Genomic DNA, 22,152 nt, shown 5'->3' with positions numbered 1-22,152 from the left:
CAACAGTAAATCCGCTCCATTGGTCATCAAACAGCCTTATTCTATTGCGGTTTCAGGTTGAATAGTGTGCCATCGTGCCTGCTCCACATGCTGGCTGCACATGTCTCTCCAATGAGCACGTCCTGCATCTGCAACCTCTGCTCCAACGAAGACTCGGCCAACAACTCTGGCTTCTGAAAAGACTGCATTCTGCCACATTAGACAAGAGAGGGGATGCTGAATTGTGCTGCATTTATTATAACGGAAAAATAAAACTATTGCCGTGGTATATGATGATTAATGACCTGGTTTATTACAAATTCAAGCATGAGGGGCAGCTGACTGATGTCTCCTGGAGGCAGGTCAAACAGGAAAGAAGTGTTCCACACAGTACAGGACCCTGCTTTAGTCTCTCTGCTGCTCATCAAAACTCCCTCGTGGTGCAGATTGATCACCTGGTAGTCTATATGCATATACACAAACACAATGTGTCTAACTTTCGTTAAGTACTAGCAGATTTTTAGACGATTTAGATCTTAAATAAAGCATAGAGTGAAAGTGTTCAAAAAGAGTGAAATACATTTTTTAAATTTAGATGTTTAGCTGGAATTTACACTGCACTTGCACCACATTTAACTTTGCATATACAGTATATAAGGGTTATTCACTATACTGCCTCTTATTATTCACGAACAAGTACTTTCAGGTTCTGAGATAAATAAATAGATTATCTGAGTCATGCTTATGTGACATATTGTGCAGGAAACTGATATCATGAAATCACTTGGATCTATATACAGGATGAGTTTGCATGCAATAGAAAAATAAAAAAATAATGCCTTGACAGACTAATGCATACAAAGATTAGACCTGACAGATCAGAGCACCAGTGGAGATTGGAATGTTTCCTGAGGATTGTGAATAGCGAAGGATTAAACCACAATGTCATTAAAAAAGGGATGATCTCCTGATGCATTCTGGTCCTGTAAGACATCATTTAATCCCTTAAACATTAAAATATATAAAATATAAAATATATACCCATATATATATATATATATGGGTATATATGGGTAGAACTAACTTTTTTCTTTCAGGGGCAGAGGTAAAGTAATTCCCTATGTTTGCTTTTAATGTTTAAGGGATTAAATGATGTCTTACAGGACCAGATATATATATATATATATATATATATATATATATATATATATATATATATATATATATATATATATATATATATATATATATATATATATATATATATATATATATATATATATATATATATATATATATATATATATACCCATATATATACCCATATATATATATATAATACATCTGTCTATTATGCCCTTATAGCATTCTGAAATCACATACGCATTTTGTCGAGTTTAAGTGACACCAAACTCTGGTTTTACCTGCTGCCACTGATGTAGAAACAAGGCTGTCTAGATTATCAGCTCTGAGGACCGTGACTTTAACAGAGTGCGACAGTCTGATAATGAAGCAAAATGAAGATCTGTGGAGGACAGCTAAGCCCCTTACACATCAGTGCATCCTGAGAGGTCAGACTCTGCAATCAAAGGGCAAAAGTTCAAAGAGCAAAGAGGGCATTCCTAATTGGCAGGAATTGCAACTTGAACATTTAGCTCTGTCATACACAGCAATGAATAAATAAAACTACAGAAAAAAATCTGGAAATTTGTTTACATTTTCTTCCATCTTGTTATTGTTCCAGGATTTAAGTTCAGAGGTCTAAAATGTGTACCCGAAAGGTTCCTAATCAATCATTCAAGTTGCTTTTACCTCCAAGTACGGACATTTAAACCACTCACAGGTGTATAACCTTCGCTACCTTTTTTATTTTCTACTTGCTTCGATTGAGTTCTTTTGTTAAGTGAAGTGGCGTCTGTGGTGTCCAGTCTCTTCCTGCACACTCGGCTTCCAGTTCACCCAGAGAACTGCGTCTGGGGCTCGCTGGTTCTCGTGCATTCACAGCTACCTTCAGTACACACCTTTGGAGCTCCTCCACAGAGCTCACCTTAAAAATTAGCACCAGGCTGTGGGCTTCAGAGCTGGAGCTGCTCTGCACAGCGGCTTTCATAGGAAAGGGGCAGAGAGGTGGTAGGCTGCCCTGCACAGACACATCTTCCAGCCTGTGAGGCGTCCCACTGAGGCTGAGGACAGTGACTGTCAGGGTTTGCTGCCCTGGAGAGAAGGCCATAGTGAAGTGGAGGCAGGGTTTTGGTGATATTGGATGTTGGCAGCTTGCACTGGAGCCATAGCTTAGTGGGGCCAATGGGATAGGTTTTTCTTTTGTAGAAGGAGAGCCAGCACTGGGTCTGGTGAGTCTAGTGTGCTCATTATAAGATATGTCTTCCCCAGTTACAGTGCAGCGTTGCTGCAGGGCCTTGCGTGTTTTGGCCAGTAGTCCCAGTTTGGGAAAGGAAGGCAGCGAGCTATGACTCTGGTCTAATGGTTTATAAAGGGGTGATGAAAGCAGAGGTGTGCTGAGGCGGCGCAGGGAAAAATAAGACTTTGGAGGCTCCTTTTGTTCACAGGAAGTTTGATTTGAAAATGCCAGAGAGCCAAATTCACCCTCTGAAGTAGCAGCGCTGCTAAAAGTGGACGGGTACTCCAGCACTTCTTCATCCAGCTCATCAAACTGCTGCTTGGATGCTGATGCTGTTGCTCCTGCTGAGGGAGAAGGTGAGGTCTGAGCAAAGGACACAGGTTCAGCAGGAGCTGGTGCTGATGTCGCAGGAGCTTTGTCTTTCACTCGAGAAACTTTACTTTTCCACAAGCACAGAAGGCATCCCAGGACCAAACACAGACAAAAGGTGATCAGCCCAACCAGAAGAAGAATCTGGAGATGAACTATAGAAGCAACAAGGGATAATAAGGTCAGGTGGCAGAAGTAATTCATCTCAGTCAACTCTGGGATTACATAATGCAGTTAATGTAGTATTTTGGGCCATGTGCTGGAAGATATTAGCATATTACTAAATGACTGGTTCAAATTTTGTCAGAGCTTTCTTAAAATATACACATAAAAACTGAACAATATATTAATAAATATGCCATTCCTAATATGATTGGGTAGCCAAGTTTACAGCCCTTAATTTGTGGAGATATGCATCACTAAAGTAGGTTTCTAAATGAGTAAAAATGATGTAATTATCAAAGAGATTTAGCAACACAAAATGTACCAAAAACACAAACACTGGAAAGAAACATTTGATGTTATTCTAGCTTTGCTTTATCTATGAAAACAACAGAATCACATCCGTTATGGACCAGGGAGCTCTTTCATCAGCATGTATATGGTAATAGCATGTGGCGATGTGGTTATTGTTTTGGACTCGGATACCGTACCTTCTAACTGTTTGGTGAACAGGACCTGAACCAGAAGCCAGAAGAACAGAATGACCATGATGCCCTCGATCATGCCCTTGCAGCAGAAAAGCAGCACAGACTGCCACAGAGGCTGACCGGGGTACTCCTCATCATGATAAGGCATGGTGCCAGCAGTAGAGCCTACTAAGAAATCCACAAGCAGAAGCCCAAATGTCCAAGTAAAGAAGATCGTTTGCTCGACTGATGAAAACACATTTAGATTTTTAGTCCAAAACAAAGCCAAACAACGTTATTTTAGACTATCAAGTAAAGGAAAAAAAGGCACAAAAACATTTGCACTTGCCTTCATAAAAACATTACTGTAAATTTAAAAAAAATAATAACTGGTTTAATTTAAAGTTTCTTCTCTCCACCTGTAGATCTATTTCTCGGTTGGGAGTCAGAAAATCATCCTTCTGTCCAAACTCTCTGCATACCGTATATTCCAGCCTGCATCCCTGGATAGTGATAACCTCATTTGCAAAGTGACTTACACACTATTATTCCTGCCTGGTGGGCGGGGACCGTGGGCGGAGAGAGCCGTCATAATACCTCCGCAGCATCTTTCCTCTTCAGTGTTCCAGATGTAAATCCAGCATTTTCACTATAGCATAACTATCCTAACCAGTAAATCCTGTAACCCTCCCCCCAACACACACACACACACACCACCACCACCACGCTCCTTTGACCCATGAATTTGTTTTTTTTAATTATTTTTTATTTATTACTGTCATGATAGGTCTGCTACAGAGTTAAGCAAGTAAAGCTCACTCTGTAGGTTCTTTTCCATATTCACAACGTGATGTGTAGATTTTTACACATCACAGTAAGCTTAGAAGTTTTTTTTCTTTATGTCTCTATGACAGAAGCCAAACTGCAGGGACTGAAAAAAGTAATTAAATTTACACTTACATTTGTTTTTTCCCCCTCTTGCTACACAGTTCGGGTTCCAAGTTAAAGACATCAGAAACAGCTTGGCATACTGACAGATGTGCATCTTTGCTTGTTCACAACACCCCTGAACATGGATTAGTGTATGTGTGTCATGTGTAGGCGAGGAAATACTACCCCCATCTGGCCAATCAAGAACTTATTCTTGAATTTTTGGATCCAACTTTCCAGTGATGGAAAGGAGCTGCTGTTCAGCTATTTTAATTAAATAAAGGCAGCTGTATCGCACAATTATAATGAGCCAGTTGAGATATCCAGAGTAAAAGTACAAAACTGGCCCCTGTGCATGGCACGCCATCGCCGATTCTAACATACAAGGGTCTTTTTTCAGATCAGCTGGCGATGTTAAATGTTGTTTGGCTTTCTGATGATGGCATGGATGTTTCCAGTGGACTCATTACCTGATCGATAGTATGCACATGTGAGAGGAGGAATCCCTAATTGGCTGAATCTTATTCAGTGTGTATATCTGTGCAAATGTGCATGAACACTGCTCCTTTGTAGCTGACAAAGGTCACACAGACTGAAACTGAATAACAAATTATGGTAAGTGGGACAGTGTGCAGTGGTTACATTATATATCTTTTCAACATAATTTGTAAACTGATTATATGCCAGCCATCTGCAGGCTGCCCCTCCCTGAGCCTGGTTCTACTTGAGGTTTCTTCTTAGTAAAAGAGAATTTTTCTTTCCAACCACCACAAAGTGCTTGTTCATTCAATTCTATATATATCGTGCAAAATTACAACAACAGCTGTCTCAAGGCGCTTTTGATTTTACAGTAAAGACCTTATAACAGAGGGTCATAGAGCTCCCATATAAGGGTCCCAACCTAACTTGAGAGGAACATTGGCCTTCAAGGGGAGGGGAGCTATGACAACCTGGATAAGAAAAATAAGGATTACTGTATTTTGAATCATGTAAAGCTATAGAATAATAACAATAAGTCTACATATGTGTTCCCACTAAACAATAACAACTCACCGTTTAGGTGTGTACAATGAGCAATATTAAGTTTTATTTATATTATTAATATTAAGTTGATATAGTGAAGCTGTTAGCAGACAGATTGTTTGCACGTCCAACAATTACAAAGCAACATTATTTTTAGTTTGTGTTTCTGTTTTTGGCTTCCATCGAGGATACGTCGCACTCTTAAGCTGGTAATTGCTCCACTGTTCTCATCGGCTACTCACATCTGCCTGCTGTGTGCTGGTGAGCAGGTAGTGTGCTGCAGATTTTAAGAGCTTTTAGAGAGACGGATTAGCTGTCTGTTGTGCAAAAAAACCCAAACAAAAACAAACTATATGAGAGTAATGAGAACTAAAATAAGTGGGGTCTGTAAGCTACAAGATGAGCTGAAACTCAGTGAAAAGTCAGTTTTTTCTTTTAAAACTTGAAATGCATTGTGATCAACATTTATTTTCAAACAATTACAAAACTACATGCTATCTGCAATCAGAGACTAGCCTCTGTGTCAAAAGTCTGAAGACATATTCGAAGTGCAAAGAAAGAAAACGGTATTTTTACAGCACACAAGATTCATTTTATTCCTCATCCCTACATTTACAGGAAACATGTTAATCCAACAGAGCTGAAAGCCAACCTTTTTAAAAAAAAAAAAAATCCCAGTGGCATTTGTTTGTGATCATGTGTGTACGTGATTGTCCATTTACAGTTTATTTCAACAAATGAACACATGCGGCATTAAGCACTGCATATTTCTCTGAGGACTGAGGTAGCACCGTTTCAGTGTTCACGTTGAGGTCATTAATGATACATTCTCTGCATTTACACTAATATAAAACAGCAATATGACAAGACATACATATAAGATAACAGTGAGTCCAGAGGATATTCCTGAGTCCAGAAGAAAGTAGCCTGAGAAACTTGCCACCATGGGAAGTCAACTGAGGTAAATGTGTCACTTTCTGCATACAACACCCAGCAGAAACATCGCCTCCGAGTTACTTGAAATAAATGTTCTGTCATTTTGAGGCCTCGCCAAATGAATAAATAACAATAAAGCAAAAATGAATAAACATCTCCCCTGAAATTCACTTTGATTCTTTAGGAGTTGCGATATTTCTGTGGAAACTGATGTTCTACATTTTCCATGAAAGCAGTTACACAAAGTAAAAACTTTTGCTCAAGGTAAACTGAAAGCTTACCAAGAGGAATACAAAATGGCTTCAAGTAGCTATGACACTGAACTAAGGCTTTTTGGTCTTCACTAGCTGCTCTTTGGCAACCACATTGTTGTACTGATGGAAAAGGCAGCTACGGAACGGCTTTTACACCTACAAACGTAGCTGACGTTCAAAGAGCCGTAGCAATTATTTTGCATTAACGATACTTCTGGACAAACCTGTAGCCCTTTATGCCAGAAAGCTACCATGTTTGAAAATTCTTCTTCTAACAGGCACTAAGGTAAACTGAAACTATATTAAAATAAGCTTGAGGATAGAGGTCAAAAATGTTGACATTACACTATTAAAGTAATAGAAGGTTTCCTGTGTTGTGGCAGAGAATCCGTGGAGTTCATCCAGTTCTTGTCTGACAAGAGAAGTAAATGGTGTGGTGCACTGTGTAATCATTATGCTCCGGACAGATTAAAAAGCCAGTGATTTTAACTTGGTCCCTTTGAGGAGGTGGGAGATGAGGAGGTGGAACTTTGTGCGGAGGAAAAAGCGCTGAAACCACTTGTTCCTGCTGGAGTTACGTTCTGTGACGACACAGAAGCAGCCGACTTCTGGGCAAACAGTTTTCCTAAAGAAGACAACGGCATAAATGACTGTCAGTTACAAAGAACTCACGGTGCAAAGGGCAATTGAAAAAGAAAGTTTTTACAGGAGTCTAAAAAACAGAGTCCACCTCGTGATTCGGTAGCTTGTAGAACAAGCTCTAGCAGTAATAAGTTCAAGTGTCTCACATCGTTATTTATTGCAGGCATTCATTTATGCACAGCTCTCTTAAGGTCCCGCCACAGTGGGTGGAGGTCTGGACTTTGACTGGACCATTGCGACACCTTGATTCTTTTGTTTTTCAGCCACGCCGTTTGCCGTTTGCTGCTGTGCTTGAGGTCATTGTCCTGTTACATGACCTACTTTCAGCCAAGCTTTAGCTCACAGACAAACGGCTTCATATTTGTTGAGACTTCTAATTGTCCTGTGATGATGTAACTGAGGCCTGTAGAGTCTGAGATGTGGCATGTGGATTCCTTGCCTTTTCTTTGAGTATTAAACAGCCTGAACTGCATGAAAAGACTGTCGTTTTTGTATCAACTAGGTGTTTTATTCACAAAGAATTGGTCTCTGCCTTGTCTGTTTTTGTAATTTCTTCCGACGTGGAATATGTTGATATCATGACTATAGAAGTCAGGGTTGTTAACTAGTACACAGTTAGTTTTTAGGAATTCTGACATGATTTTAATAAAATGCCTTAACTGGTAAATGTCTACCGTTGGTATCTGAATCTGTTCGTTGATATCTAGGATCAAGACTTCCTCTTCTGCATGTGACTCATTTATTAAAGTAGATCCATTTTTAAAAGAAAAATAAAACGCTAAATTGTAGTCAAACAATAGCCGTTTGTGTTGCAGTTCAGCAAACACAATCCCTCTTTTGCTCTTGACAAAGGCCATTTACCCTCATACAACCAAAGACATGAAATGTTATTGGTCAGTGGAACTGGTACTACAAGTGCAGTACACATACTGCTTATTTCTTTCACTGTAGATATCAATTAACTTAGTTCATCACCATGTGCGCTTGTTCCTCTACATTAGTGTCACGCACCAAAGAAGACACGCTTCCTTTACAGGTTTCATAACTCACCTGAGTAAACAGTGCCGTTGACCTCCACAGACACGCTGATACTGGCCGCTCCATTAGTGGAGAGATTCAGCGACAGATCGTGTTTGCTTTCTGACAGAGGAAAAACAAAAATTCCAGTGAAGGGTCGGTTCCAGAATAAGCATGCTATGATGTTCAGCCATGACAGAGGTCAAAGGAGAAGCAAACTCACCGTTGCCAAGTTTGAGGTTCATGGGGGTAAAGTGAGAGGCCATAGCCAGGAGGTTTTGTTGGAGTGCCTGCTGCATGAGGCGCTGCTGCTCCTCAGCGAGGCGCATCATTTTCTTCTCTGGGCTGTCAGCTACAGCTCCACCTGCTCCTTGCTCCAACCTCTCTCTAAGATGCTCAAATGTGGCAGCTTGTGCCAGCTGCTGCTGTTGCTGCCCCAGTGCCAGAGCCATGGGCAGCTGGGTTACAACAGGGGTGGGGGACTCATCTGATTGGAAACAAAGAAAAAGATGAAGAAATTATTATGTTCATAAGAAGTTTGAAAAATTATATATTTATTATTCACGATTCATGATTACTGGAAAACAAAATGATTATCAGTGTGCTAAATTTGCATTGCAGGGCTTGCCTATCCTAAACACTATAAAGAGGCTTAGATTGTATCTGTTGTAAAATATGATCATTTTAGAAAAGAAAATGCGCCGTACCTATGCTTCTCTTTAAATGCGGACTAGCGGAGATATTGCGGCCATTGTGCGTGGTCGGAGCACTCTGCATATTGGGTGAAGACAGTAGTGCATGTGGAGCAGAGCCTGGGGAGGGGGAGTAGCGGTACAGACTACTGGTGTAGCTGGGACGCCGGCCTTCTCTGCGGTTGCTATCGATGGCCGCCTGTAGCTCACCCGGAGAGCTCAGGCCTTTCTTCTCGCACTCAAAAGGATACAGATACTTCATATACCTGCAGGTGGAAAGTTTCACGGGTTTTCCATCCATTTTCCACAAAAACATTTTTAATTATTTGCAAATATGAAGGATAAAGCAGATGGTTCCCTTTTCAAGTCTTTATCTACAAAATGCTAAGATCTATTAATTGTATGGTTCTTTAGGGAGCAGTTAGTGGAAGTCCACATTTTTGCCAGCAAATGAGCTAAAACATGGAGATTCTAGCAAAAGTGTGGTTGTTCCTGTGGTAGTAATGTTGGTTAGCCACCCAGTCCACATCTTAATGAATGCTGGGTGAACTGGTATTATATTCTGTGGAGATATCCACGGGATAAATCCCTCTGTTTGCTTAAATACCACCTTAACAACAAAGCTCCTGTTTTTCTGTGAAATGCTTCAACAGCTACATGATTTATTGCCATGAATGCAATTTTCAGCCTCCCCCCCACTACTTTTCTTTCTAGCTGACTGCCTGCAAAAGCCTCCTGTGAAGACCTACAAAGCCACAAGCATAAGACTCTGCAGACTGTTATCTTTTAAAATTACAGACTTTGCAAACCATAAAAATACATATCTGATCGGCTAGTCAGAAACAAAGTGAGCAAAGGTTTCATTTACGCAAATTATAGTTATGTTCTTGCAGCATTATGGTGTTCAGAGAATGATTACATTTCATCATTTTTAAAATAACAGAGTCACAAATATGTGCTAGCTCTTGAAAATATATTCAGCATTTTTGGAGTAATTTATAGTCTAACCAATACAATCATTTAGCAAGCCGATTGTTGATCAAAAAAATCTGCCAAAACACCTGAGAGAAACCTACTGGGTGCGTAAGGTGAAGGCCGCACTGGTGATTGATGTGGGGAGACTGAGGCCTTTGGTGATCTCCCTCCATATCTTCTTGTTAATAACCTCCACCAGGCCTCCTTTCTCTGTCACAAGCTTGTAAAGCTTGTACAAGTCCAGCACCTGTTTTGCCATGATGGGGATGCGATTCACAGGAGTTCCTGGATAAATAACAGAATGCATTGAAATGTCGCTAAACAAGAACGGGTCTTGTGAACAACGTGAGGCAGAAGCAGAGGACGCGAGCATCTTCTGAGCGGCACACCTGAGGGCCTTAGGTCAGAGTTAGATAATGTGGCTTAGCATGTTTAATCTGCGCGGTGGGGGTGGGGATAATCCACAACAACAGCTTTGTTGATGCATTGATCTAAGTGCAAGGAGAGGGGCTATGTTAGAGTCAACAGCGCCAGCAGGCCAAACTGACCATTCCGGTCCCGATTTGGAGAAAAGCCAATTAATGAAGCCAGCTAAAAAGCAGTTGTAGAAATCAGATTACTTTGTGCTTAAGATGAACACAGACACACATGCACATTTTGCATGGCAATGACCTTGCCCCACATAAGTGAAGATTAGTGAACATGTTGCACTTCTTCTTGGATTTGTTTCCACAAACAACAAATCCTAATCTTGGGATTTGTGGAAACAAATCCCAATCTGTATGAAAGTCTTTAACCAAGTGGCTAAATCCAGGGATGAAGATGCAGAAGTGCTGAAAAAGAGACTCAACCCATCTAGACTCTTGTGGTAAAAAGCAGAAATAGGGAGGATTACAACCTCAGTCTGGGTTTCCACAGTTAGCTTCCCCATGTATGATGTGCTCCTGTTTTTGGTGAGTTTAATTGTAAGAGTTAATCTCTATATTAATGGTACTTACCTTAGTTAGCTGATACTAGGTGACACAACTTTGCACCCAAAACTGCCTTGTCCAAATATCGACAATGTAAAAAATGAAAGGTTTTGAACCTCACCTCGTTTCTGCATAAAGACAAAGAGTTCGTCGAGAAACTCCTTCCGTTGTGGGTCATTATCCAGTTCATAAAGCTAGAGGATCACACACACACACACACACACACACACAGGGCAATAAACTGTTAGTCTGTAGTTTCTTCAGTTATTTGACATGTTTACTTCTACCACATATACGAACCTTGGCAAAGTCCCGAGATGGTTCTCCTCTTATTTTAATGCCGTCAGTCTCCTCTGCCCACATGGCACTTCCTCTCTGTTCACACAATAACAGAAAGACACATTAAGAAAATCATTTCCAACTAGCTGCTGCAGGATAAAAGTCGTTATTCTGCTTAAAGAGTACCAAATTCTATAGTGACATAATAATAAAAACAGGTCATTATTCAAACACTGGTGTTGCCGTTTTTCTAAGTGAGATACTTGGAGTACTCCCAAGTACACCATCAGACTGTCCTTTGGTAAACACATGATTACTGTAAATATCTGACTGGGCCATGACAAATACAATGGAGATCAATTAAATGAGCCGTGCTGTACTGGAAGATTAATGTGACATGTTATTCTTCCACCACCTCATCAACGTAGCAAAGGTTGCAAATGTGAGTGGAGGGCAGCCTGAGTGCAGCTGAGTGGAAAGGCCTGCTGAGCTGGTTATCCCACTAATATGCACTGAGTGTAGCATTGTAGTGCAAGTAAGTAAAACCCTTTAATGTGACATTAATTATGTTTTTCCTCCCTGAAGAAATTACAAATTCATTTCTATATGCAGCTTATGAAAAGCCATCGCAGCCTTGCCTTCTGTCAGTTCTTGCGGGTGTGTGCCTTTTGGTTCGCGCTTGTGTTTTATATTAACATGTTTTATATTAAAACAAGGAGGAGTCGTTTAGACAACAAAAGCTCATAACATGTTTTTGTATTTAACCGCATCAAAAACCTTCCATTCTTATGTTTTAATCAAAATAACAGGCTTGTTTTGTCTTTTTCGCATTTAGCCTTTTACTTGATATTTTGTGTTTAACTGTATCATTTTGCCTTCATAAACACATACCTATTCACTGAATGTTTGGTATGGTAATAATGTCAGCCCGGAGTCTAAAAGCCATAACATATAAGCCTTTGTTTCTCTGATTAGCCAGTTGAGAAGCGATTATCATTTGGCTTTCGCTCCAGCTGTAACCGTCCTTGTGTTTACAGTAAAAACAGAAAGGCAAACTGCAGATACCAACGCATATCAACAGCAGGCTGAAAGTGAACCCCAGTGGTTCTCTTTGACGTCAGCTCCACAGCATCACTAACGTTTATTACAACCAACTTAAAACTGGACTTTCATTTCACTACTAATAACTGTGTAAGACTAAACACTGTCACATTAGTCTTGTACACAGTTTAATAGCTTCAGTTGTTTGTATTCTATTGAAACTTTGATTTAACCACAAACCCATTACTTCTATTGAGCTTACCAGCTTTTATATGCACACGAGGCATCAGCTTTTCCAACTTTTATCCATTAACTAGTCATCGAAACATTGCAGCCAGCTCTTTCAACCAACTATCCATTACTTTTAATCATTTCCATCCTTTAAATATTATACCAACCTCCTTGACTGTAAATCTATTACATACAACAATATACATTTAAAATATTGAGCTATTCTAAGTATTAGCAGCGCTTTCACAAAGCATGCACCTCGAATTTCCACTCTGATGACCCTCATCTTGGTAGGAAATCACTGTAACAAACTCTTATAAAAACCAGCTTGTGCTCTGGTAACCATTTCCAGTTTCTTGCGGGTAAACTGGTCAAACTCTTCCCAGAGGTTACCAAGCTGTTGACACATCCAACAGATTGGCCTTAGAATTTCTAATCAAGGACTTTTACGCCTTCAGCAGAAACACTATTGAAGATCTTTTCAGCATCAAATCGAAATAAAACCCTCCCCCCTTCCTTATTGATGAGCAAGTGAGACCTACTGTGGATCTGTTAACAAAGAGCTTTCAGTTAATTGCTCACAGAGCTTTCACACATCCCAGCCTGGCAGTCCTGATAGTATTCAGTATGTAGGTCAGGAAAAAAGGGTTTCTTTTGTTTTGTTAAAGAGGCAAGTTTTATTTATGTGATTTTTTTCCAACATATTTAAATTCAATGAAATTTAAATGCATATTACTTCAAAGTAAAAGTCTGTCTTGTCAACCAGTCGTGACCAAAATCAAGGCTGACATTAAAATAGTGAAATGTTAATACTAACCGACTGCCCCCTATAATGAGCGTCATTAAAATCATTCAGTTTCTCCAACAGGGCAAAAGTGAAAACTCACCCCTCTCCAAATCTCAATGCAGCGACAGGGGGTCCCACATTTGTTTTTAGCCGAATCAAATTATTGGCCCTTTAATCCCCCCAGGAAGTCAAGATCATTTATCTGGCTCCTCGCTGTTCTGCAAGCTTGAATGAACAGGGGCTCTTTATCCCCACCCGAGCTACATTTAAAGGCTTACAGTGAGACTGCACATAAGGAGTGAACAATGGCTGTCCGGCGTGATGAGGCTTGAAACGCATGTCAAGATTTTCAAAGATATTTCGGTAATGAATTGAACTAAAGAAAAAGAAGATAAAGACGCCGTAGAGCACGGCACAATCGTAAGGTGAAAAGAGCAGCTATTTCAACCAGCCACCGATTAACTTGCAAAAGAGCCACTTCAAGCTTGTGGACTTGTTAACATGGTTGTTGGATAAGAAAGCTTAATAGGCAACCAGTCAACATGAGCTCCACTTTGAGTTTCAGCTGCAAAAACCCCCAAAACAAAACAAAAAACCCACAAAAAACACCTATTTCTTACACAAAGAAAAGAAGAATTCTAGTTCAGTGTGGTTACTCATATTTACAACCCTGCTAAGAATCAATAATACTGCCAACAAAAATGAAAACCAGACTAAAAGACTTTTCATCAAGTAAATCCCAATATAATTAAATATGACAAAGAATACTTTCTGCAGTTAATTTGACAACTTACAAAGATCCTCACAGATCTGAGTCACAGCAAAGGCCTTGCACAAATTCGTTCTAATTTTAGGGCTGTGAGATGTTTCTGACTTTTCAGCAAAAACAAAAACAGAAAGCAAACCATTTAACAGACACACACTTAAGCCTTTCCACCACAGTCTCTCACAACTCTCATTACTGCGCTTAAACTAAAACAAAATGTTCTTTATTGCTGCAGGCTTGGCTTGCTGGCCTGTGAAAAGGCCAGCAAGCCACTGCAGTGGCCGTATAATGTATTGATTATTTTCAGTGAAATTAAGCTGCCATTTAGTGTTGCCCAGCGACGCCTCAGTTATGCAAAGCCATCTGCAAGACTACAGTAACATCTGGGCCTGGATGTTTGTACTTCCACATTTGACTTAAACCAAAAATCAGACAAAGAGGAAGAAAAAAAAAAAAACTCTGAATAATGTGTAAAACTCTGGGTAATGGTATCAAAAGGACCATTCTTCTCCTGTGAAACAACTGCAAGTAAATTTTACGGTTAGCAGTTTGCATGGTGAGCCACAACCCAGCTGTCCCTGCACCTACAGCCCTCATTAATCAGTGCATTATATTGACGTGGCAGCCCTTTTTCATGTAGAGACGAACCAATCAGCTTGCTCCCCAAAAGAAGGGGAAAAGACAACAGCTGGACACTGAACTCATACAGTTGCAATTTAAATTCAATCCATGGCTACATTTAAAGAAAATCTGACTGATCTGCTCTCATTTCAAGTCCAAATCTCTGGCCTGGAAAGTAATTAAGATGTGCATCTGGCCAAAAAAAGCGCACCTTCCTTCCCGTACATCAGGAGGGAAACCAGGCAGCAGTGAGGAAGGTCAACAATTAAGGCAGAACATACGTATACACACAAAATAACAATTACAGATGTGCATTTTCTCTCTTACCCGTTTCACTGACTCATCAAAGGCCCAGTCAGCAAAGCCATTCGCTGACGCGAAGGCATGATGACCCGCCGGTGACGTCAGATTCTTTTCCATGTGCTCTTGTTTTTTTCCTGAAGGTGGAGATTCAGACGTTTGCTTCCCAGCCACTGATGGAGATGTAGAATAAGGCTGGAAGGGAAAATGCGATACATGCTGGAGTCGGGGCTTCTTTGCCTGTTGATGAGAATTGTTCTCCTCCTCCTCCTTCTCCTCCTCCTCTTCCTCGCCCATGTCTTCCTCCTCGTTGTTCTCCTGAGAAGTCAACATCTCCTGTTCCTCATCTTCTGAGTTTCCATCCTCCTCTGCCTCTGGATCCACTCCGCTCAGATGATTATTCAAGGCCTGCTGGAGTCCTGGATTGCTCTGTCCATCTACTCTTTCAAACAATGTAGAGTCTGGTCTTGAAAACGAGGCTCTTGCTGCGGCAGCTTGTTGAGCAAACAGGAGCTGAGCGTGAAGAAGCTGCTTCTCCTGCAGGCTCATCTCCAGCTTTGCTTCTTGTTGTTTCTGCAGATGCTCCATCACCACCTCCAGCTTCACGCCGGCTGGACAGGACTGTGAACACCCAGCTGAACTTCCAACCTCTGATAGGTTGGACTGAGGAGAAAAACACAAATCACTAATGGCAGAACTTTAATGAGAAATTTTAATATCTTAAAAAAAAAAAAAACAAGATAAAAAACTGTGTATGATGTGATTAACATGTTTTAATACCCAGCAGCACTTAGGTGGCCTACTCCAGAACAATAAACATGGTCAAAAATGCTTGCAGAGGCAAATTAAACATAATTAAATACCAGATATTAATCATGTTTTTTTTTTCTTCTTCAAGTTAAGGTAGACTACCTTTGGTAATCGGGAAGAGTGGACATCAGAGAGCTCATTAAAGGGCGATAAAGTTGAATAAACAATTTAATAAACAAACACAAAAAGCGTAAATTTCTATTAAAACACATTTTTACATGGGGCCAAATATCTCTCTCATTTATAAGTTCAATAGTCGCAATTTGCTTAAGGGTCCTCGGAGTAGGTTATTTCACAACGGGTTTCGTCGTTTTTATTGGACACATGGATGAAATTTAACTTCACATAAAGCTTCAAACTTGTTGCCCTTGCGGGGAATGACAGGGGGAGCTTTAAAAAGCATAAATTATCATAGTAACGTCCACTTTTGTCCCATTTTGCTTTGTTACTGTAACGAACACGAGTGGGTGAGCTACGAAAGAGTCGTCGATAGGCTTACTCACCATTTGCGCCTTTGAATAATTCATCATCGCCAACAGGTCTCGTGAAGTTCTTGCTTTTTTCCTTCGCCAGAAGTTAATCGCATCTCATGACCACTTTCTCCTTTTTTTAAAGTAGAGAAACACAAAACAAAAACCCCTCCTGTCGATCAAATGTGGTTTAAAGCCCCTCGCTGTGTGAAGGCTGGAGTAATGGGAGCTGGAGGAGGGGTAAATACTGCTGTGCTTCACCTCCCTGCGGTCACTCGCAGAGCACACAAACTAAAATATCTTCGATTGTCTGCGAGTGAGTGGCGCACACCCCCAACTTGGATGAATAGAAAACCCGCCCCGTGCGCAAAGATCGTAAAGTGCTTTATCGCTTCCAGCTATGTGTATCTTCCCACCCACTTCTCAAGGAAATCCCACCCCAAAGCAGAATCCATTGCTGATTCTTACAAAGGTGATGTGACCTTTACCGTTGAAATAAATCAATAAGATAAAACAACGCGTCAAACTAGTGAAGCCGTCTTTCCTTTATTAATAGTTTTTGCATTAGGGCCGAATTAAATCATTTTGGGAGAACCTCATGACAAAGCGTGAAACGCAAAGTGTGTGTTTTTATTCTGATCAGATATCTCCAGTGAATTCTTCCTGTACTCAGTGCACCACTATCATGTAAACACTCACTTCTGTTTCCAGGGCCAATAATAGGGTTGTTTCAGTAGGCTGGCACATGAACAGATCAAGAACCAGCCTGTGGGTCCAATTCTATCAGAAGTAAATGCAAAACCAACCACTTGGAAACTGGTTGAAAAATATAATTGTGTACAGAGCTCCTGCCTCCACAACCCGTGAGCCCATAAGCCCATCTGTAATTGGTCGAGAAAGCAGCAGATAGATTACTAACAAGCACATCACCCCTATTCTTCCTTCTCTTTATTGGCTTCCAGTCAAATTAACAAATCATCTTAAAATGGTATTAATTACATATAAACTTATATGGACAGCCTGCTGCATATATATTAGAGCTACTGAGACCTTATATCTGCCACCGACCTCTCTGATTTTCTGATCAGGGTCTCTTGAGGTTGTAGCTCGTAAATGTTGGAACAGCCTTTCTCCTGTTGGATGTCCTTGTTGGACTTTCTAGCAAAGTGAAAGTTCATATTTAATATTCAACTACATTTTATTTATATGACACAAATCACAGTAACAGTAAACACAAGTTGTCTCTACAACAGTACAGAGAAAACACCAACAATCAGACAGCCCACTATGAGCAAGCACTTGGCAAAAGTGGGAAGGAAAATCTCCCTCTTAACAGGAAGAAACCTCAGCAGAATTAGGTTTAAGGAGGGTCAGCCATCTGCCACAACAGGCTGTGGGTGAGGGGAGGGAGCCAGAGATTAAGAATACTAATGATTAAATACAGAGTGGTGTATAAACACAGAGAGTGAAAAGAGATGAGCGCATGTATATATGTAGATCAGCTTGTTAGTGTCGGTAATCGTGGTTGTAGGTATTGCCCGTAGTGCTGCATTAACATCATCTAGCAGACCTTCTGAGGGTACTTCACGTAATCTTGGTAACCGGCTACGGGGGATCCAGGTTTCAAGCTTGGCCATGATCCTATTTTTCAGGTCAGTTCCTCTCGCACTCAACAATCCTTCTCCTATCGCACTTGGGGCTATGTACCCAATCTCGGTGGGGGTGATGATATCTCCCCCCTGACCTGGCGTCCTGACTCCTCCTTGCCGTAGCATTTGTGTTGTACCTCGTCAATCTCTAGCTGTGAGAGCAGTCCCTTCTTTCGAATGTTGGAACACTGAGCTACTAGTTGTTTTGCCGTCATTGTGGATGTTGGGTATCGAAGAATCCATAGGTCCCTCATCCTATTCATGTAGCCCCTTGCGTAGTAGCATTCCAACAACGCCCTGTTTTCGTCTCTTGCCCACCGATGCCTTCTTGTTCCAGTAGCCCACTTTTCGTCAGGGTGCCCTGGTTCCTCAACACCTGACGCGGACCTTGTTGATCCGGGCGACGTCCGAGCCGGCATGCCTTCATATTTATCTGTCTCGCTCATGTCTGCGGTAGGCTTGCTTAGCATAGGGGGTCTAGCCTTAGGACCCTTACTGGATACAGACGCCCCAGGCAGGAATCGAACTTGCGATCCTCTGTTCCAAAGGCGTGTAGTCTAACCACTACGCTATCCAACTGGAATGCCTAGAATTGTACAAGATCAATGGGACCCTAAGAGCCTTCATCAGGAACTCAATGGGGATGTGGCGTACAACACTAGAGGCCAACTCCAAGCCCATAGCACAAGTCACCATCAAGTGCGGGATCTACCAAGGAGATGCTCTGTCCCCACTGCTGTTCTGCATAGGCCTGAACCCCCTCAGTGAGATCATTAACAAGACTGGCTACGGATACCGACTACGGAACGGAGCAGTTGTCAGCCACCTCCTGTACATGGATGACATCAAGCTGTATGCCAAGAGTGAACGAGACATCGATTCACTGATCCACACTACCAGGCTATACAGCAATGACATTGGAATGTCGTTCGGACTGGAGAAGTGTAGTCGGATGGTAACAAAGAGACGGAAGGTAGTCAGAACTGAGAGGATTGAACTACCAGAAGGCAACATTGCAGACATAGAGGACAGTTACAAGTACTTGGGGATCCCGCAGGCAAATGGGAACCATGAAGAGGCCGCTAGAAAAGCTGCAACCACCAAGTACCTGCAGAGGGTCAGGCAAGTCCTGAGGAGTCAGCTGAATGGTAAGAACAAGATCCGGGCCATCAACACGTACGCCCTGCCCGTGATCAGGTACCCTGCTGGGGTAATAGGCTGGCCAAAGGAGGAGATAGAAGCCACTGACATAAAGACAAACGGTATGTACCACCGGCAGATAGAGGAGGTGGCTGATATCCAGAAATCCTACCAGTGGCTGGACAAAGCTGGACTGAAAGACAGCACAGAGGCACTAATCATGGCAGCACAAGAACAAGCTCTGAGCACAAGATCCATAGAGGCTGGGGTCTATCACACCAGGCAAGACCCCAGGTGCAGGCTGTGTAAAGATGCCCCAGAGACAATCCAGCACATAACAGCAGGGTGCAAGATGCTAGCAGGCAAGGCATACATGGAACGCCATAACCAAGTGGCCGGCATAGTGTACAGGAACATCTGTGCCGAGTATAACCTGGAAGTCCCGAGGTCAAAATGGGAGATGCCCCCAAGGGTGGTGGAGAATGACCGAGCTAAGATCCTGTGGGACTTCCAGATACAGACGGACAAAATGGTGGTGGCTAACCAACCGGACATAGTGGTGGTAGACAAACAGAAGAAGACGGCCATAGTGATCGATGTAGCGGTTCCGAATGACAGCAATATCAGGAAGAAGGAACACGAGAAGCTGGAGAAATACCAAGGGCTCAGAGAAGAGCTCGAGAGGATGTGGAGGGTGAAGGTAACGGTGGTCCCCGTGGTAATCGGAGCACTAGGTGCGGTGACTCCCAAGCTAGGCGAGTGGCTCCAGCAGATCCCGGGAACAACATCGGAGATCTCTGTCCAGAAGAGCGCAGTCCTGGGAACAGCTAAGATACTGCGCAGGACCCTCAAGCTCCCAGGCCTCTGGTAGAGGACCCGAGCTTGAAGGATAAACCGCCCGCAGGGGCGTGCTGGGTGTTTTTATATATATATATATATATATATATATATATATATATATATATATGTATATGTATGTATGCATGTATATGTATGTATGTATATATATATATATATATATATATATATATATATATATTGTAACGACTGTGGGTTTGGGGAGCTGACTGGCTAAACTGCTCACTAGCTAAATGGCTAGCGGGGCGCTAGCAGCTATCGCTAAACTTCGCAATGAATGGAGAGCGCTCGTGCCTCGTACACCGCATGACCCCGAGCGTCTCAGCAGCAGACTGGTAATCCCCGAATAATCCAGCAGGAGGCAGTAGTGGTTCACCACAGGCATTTATTCACCATCTTTTTCAACAACAACGTAACACTGCTGACACCGAACCCGTATCACGCTCCCACCACATAGAGTCGCGGTGTCAGCCAACCATGCCAATTCACCCCCCTCCACAGAACACACATCAACTTCACTGTGGCTTACATTAACATAACACTAACACAACATGCAAATCAAACACATATGAACTAGCAGAACGATAGAAAACACAGAGACAACACAATACCCAGAATGCACCTGGCTAACAACCCCAGCCAGGTCATTACACAGCCCCCTCCCAAAAAGGTTTAGTGTCCCCACAACCTTAACTGTCCACACTGTAGTCCAGCAAATGTCCGGGCCGGCGTCGAGTACGCTTCGGCCTCGACTGGGAATCCATGGCGCCCCCATCCGGGCCGGGCGTAGGGGGCGAGGAGTCCCCAGGCTGCACACCAGCCTGCGGGTTGGGGGCAAGCGGATGGTATGGCGCCAGCCGGTCCTTGTGTAGCACCACCCGCCTTCCCCGCCCCGGCATCCGGACTCTGAAGACCACCTCCGACAGCTGTTCCAGGATTTCGCCCGGGCCTTGCCAGTGGCTCATGAGCTTGGGGGTCAGCCCCCGCTTCCTCTGGGGGCAGAACACCCAGACCCGATCTCCGGCCCCCAGCATAGGACCGTGCGCACGGGTATCATACGCCCGTTTCTGGCGGGCCCCGGCTCCCTCCAATGTCCGTCTTGCCAGTTGATGCACCGTGTGCAACCGCTCCCTGAGCCGCCGGAAGTAGTCCATCTCTGGTCCACCAGCAATCTCCGGCTCAGGGGGCGCTCCGAACACCAAGTCCACCGGGGTCCGGAGCTCCCTTCCGAACATCAACGCTGCAGGAGTACACTGACTTGACTCCTGCACTGCTGTTCGATATGCCCACAAAACAAGGGGCAGGTGTTGGTCCCAGTCCCTCTGATGTTGGCTGGCCAGCGTGCGGTTGAACCGCTCAACCAGACCATCGCTCTGAGGATGGAGGGGGGTGGTCCTCGTTTTTCTCACCCCCAGCCTCCGACACACTTCTCCCAGCACCTGGCTCTCAAAGTTCCTCCCTTGGTCGCTATGGAGCTCCTCCGGTACACCAAACCGCGTGAACATCTCATCCACCAGAGTCCGCGCCGTCGTCACCGCACTCTGATCCGGCACCGCGTACGCCTCTGGCCACTTTGAGAAATAATCCATCGCGACCAGGACATACCGGTTGCCGGCATCAGTAACAGGGAATGGACCCAGGCTATCCACTCCGATCCGCTCCATTGGCGCCCCAACTAGGTATTGCTGCAATGGGGCATGGGAGCGCTGGCTGGGACCTTTCTGCGCCGTGCAGTCGTCACAGCAGTGGACGTGGATCTCCACGTCCTGACGACACCCCGGCCAGTAGAACCGCCGTCTCAGCCGTCGCAACGTCTTGCCATTCCCAAAATGGCCAGTACCTGCAGCCCCATGGACCCAGCGGAGGACCTCAGGCTGCAAGGCCCGGGGAACCAGGAGCTGGAGTATGTCGCCTCCCCCGTCTGGCGCTCGCCACCGCCGGTAGATTACACCGCCATGGAGCTCCAGGCTGTTCCACTGGGAGTACAGCGACTTTGTCTCGGGCCCTTGGGAAGACACGGCGGACCAGTCTGGCCGTGTCCCTGCCTCCATCCAGTCCCTCACCATCTCCAGCGCTGGATCGCTCACCTGGTGCTGCTGTAGCTCCGCCGCGGTGAAAGGTTCCTGCCCTTCATCCACACCCTCAGGTTCTGCTGCTGCCGATGTCGGACCCCGGTCCAGCTCCTCCATGCGCCTGCAGTACCGGCACTCATCCGCAGAACAGGGGCGCCTGGACAGGGCGTCAGCGTTGGCGTGTTGCCGCCCTGGTCGGTGCTGGGCCTCAAAGTCGTACTCTTGTAGTATTTCCAGCCACCGGGCCACCTGACCCTCTGGCTGGCGAAAGTTCAGCATCCAGGTTAGGCTGGCGTGGTCTGTCCTGAGCAGGAACTTAGTGCCCAGGAGGTAAGGTCGGAAGTGACGAACC

General features: G+C 43.5%; 2 protein-coding genes across 2 annotated transcripts; both read right to left on the bottom strand.

Moving 5' to 3' along the window:
• Window positions 1-1,852: 1,852 nt before the first annotated feature.
• Window positions 1,853-3,505, bottom strand: syt18b (synaptotagmin XVIIIb). The gene is made up of 2 exons (XM_085357549.1): window positions 3,361-3,505; window positions 1,853-2,862 (listed from the first exon to the last, which is right to left on the bottom strand). The coding sequence occupies exons 1-2, from the start codon at window positions 3,503-3,505 to the stop codon at window positions 1,853-1,855; spliced, it is 1,155 nt and encodes a 384-aa protein (XP_085213675.1).
• Window positions 3,506-6,526: 3,021 nt separating this feature from the next.
• On the bottom strand, window positions 6,527-16,345 carry LOC146628065 (AT-rich interactive domain-containing protein 3B-like). The gene is made up of 9 exons (XM_085357548.1): window positions 16,115-16,345; window positions 14,829-15,464; window positions 11,077-11,151; window positions 10,898-10,970; window positions 9,907-10,090; window positions 8,846-9,096; window positions 8,362-8,625; window positions 8,172-8,261; window positions 6,527-7,104 (listed from the first exon to the last, which is right to left on the bottom strand). Exons 1-9 carry the CDS (start codon window positions 16,139-16,141, stop codon window positions 6,965-6,967), a joined length of 1,740 nt encoding a protein of 579 aa, XP_085213674.1. The 5' UTR covers window positions 16,142-16,345; the 3' UTR covers window positions 6,527-6,964.
• Between the last annotated feature and the right edge of the window lie 5,807 nt (window positions 16,346-22,152).

Source organism: Diplotaxodon limnothrissa, linkage group LG7, assembly GCF_057381915.1.
Source record: "Diplotaxodon limnothrissa isolate DT_005_m linkage group LG7, D_limnothrissa_male_GT1.1, whole genome shotgun sequence".
Classification (NCBI taxonomy): Eukaryota; Metazoa; Chordata; class Actinopteri; order Cichliformes; family Cichlidae; genus Diplotaxodon; species Diplotaxodon limnothrissa.
This window is presented reverse-complemented; position numbering and strand designations above follow the sequence as displayed.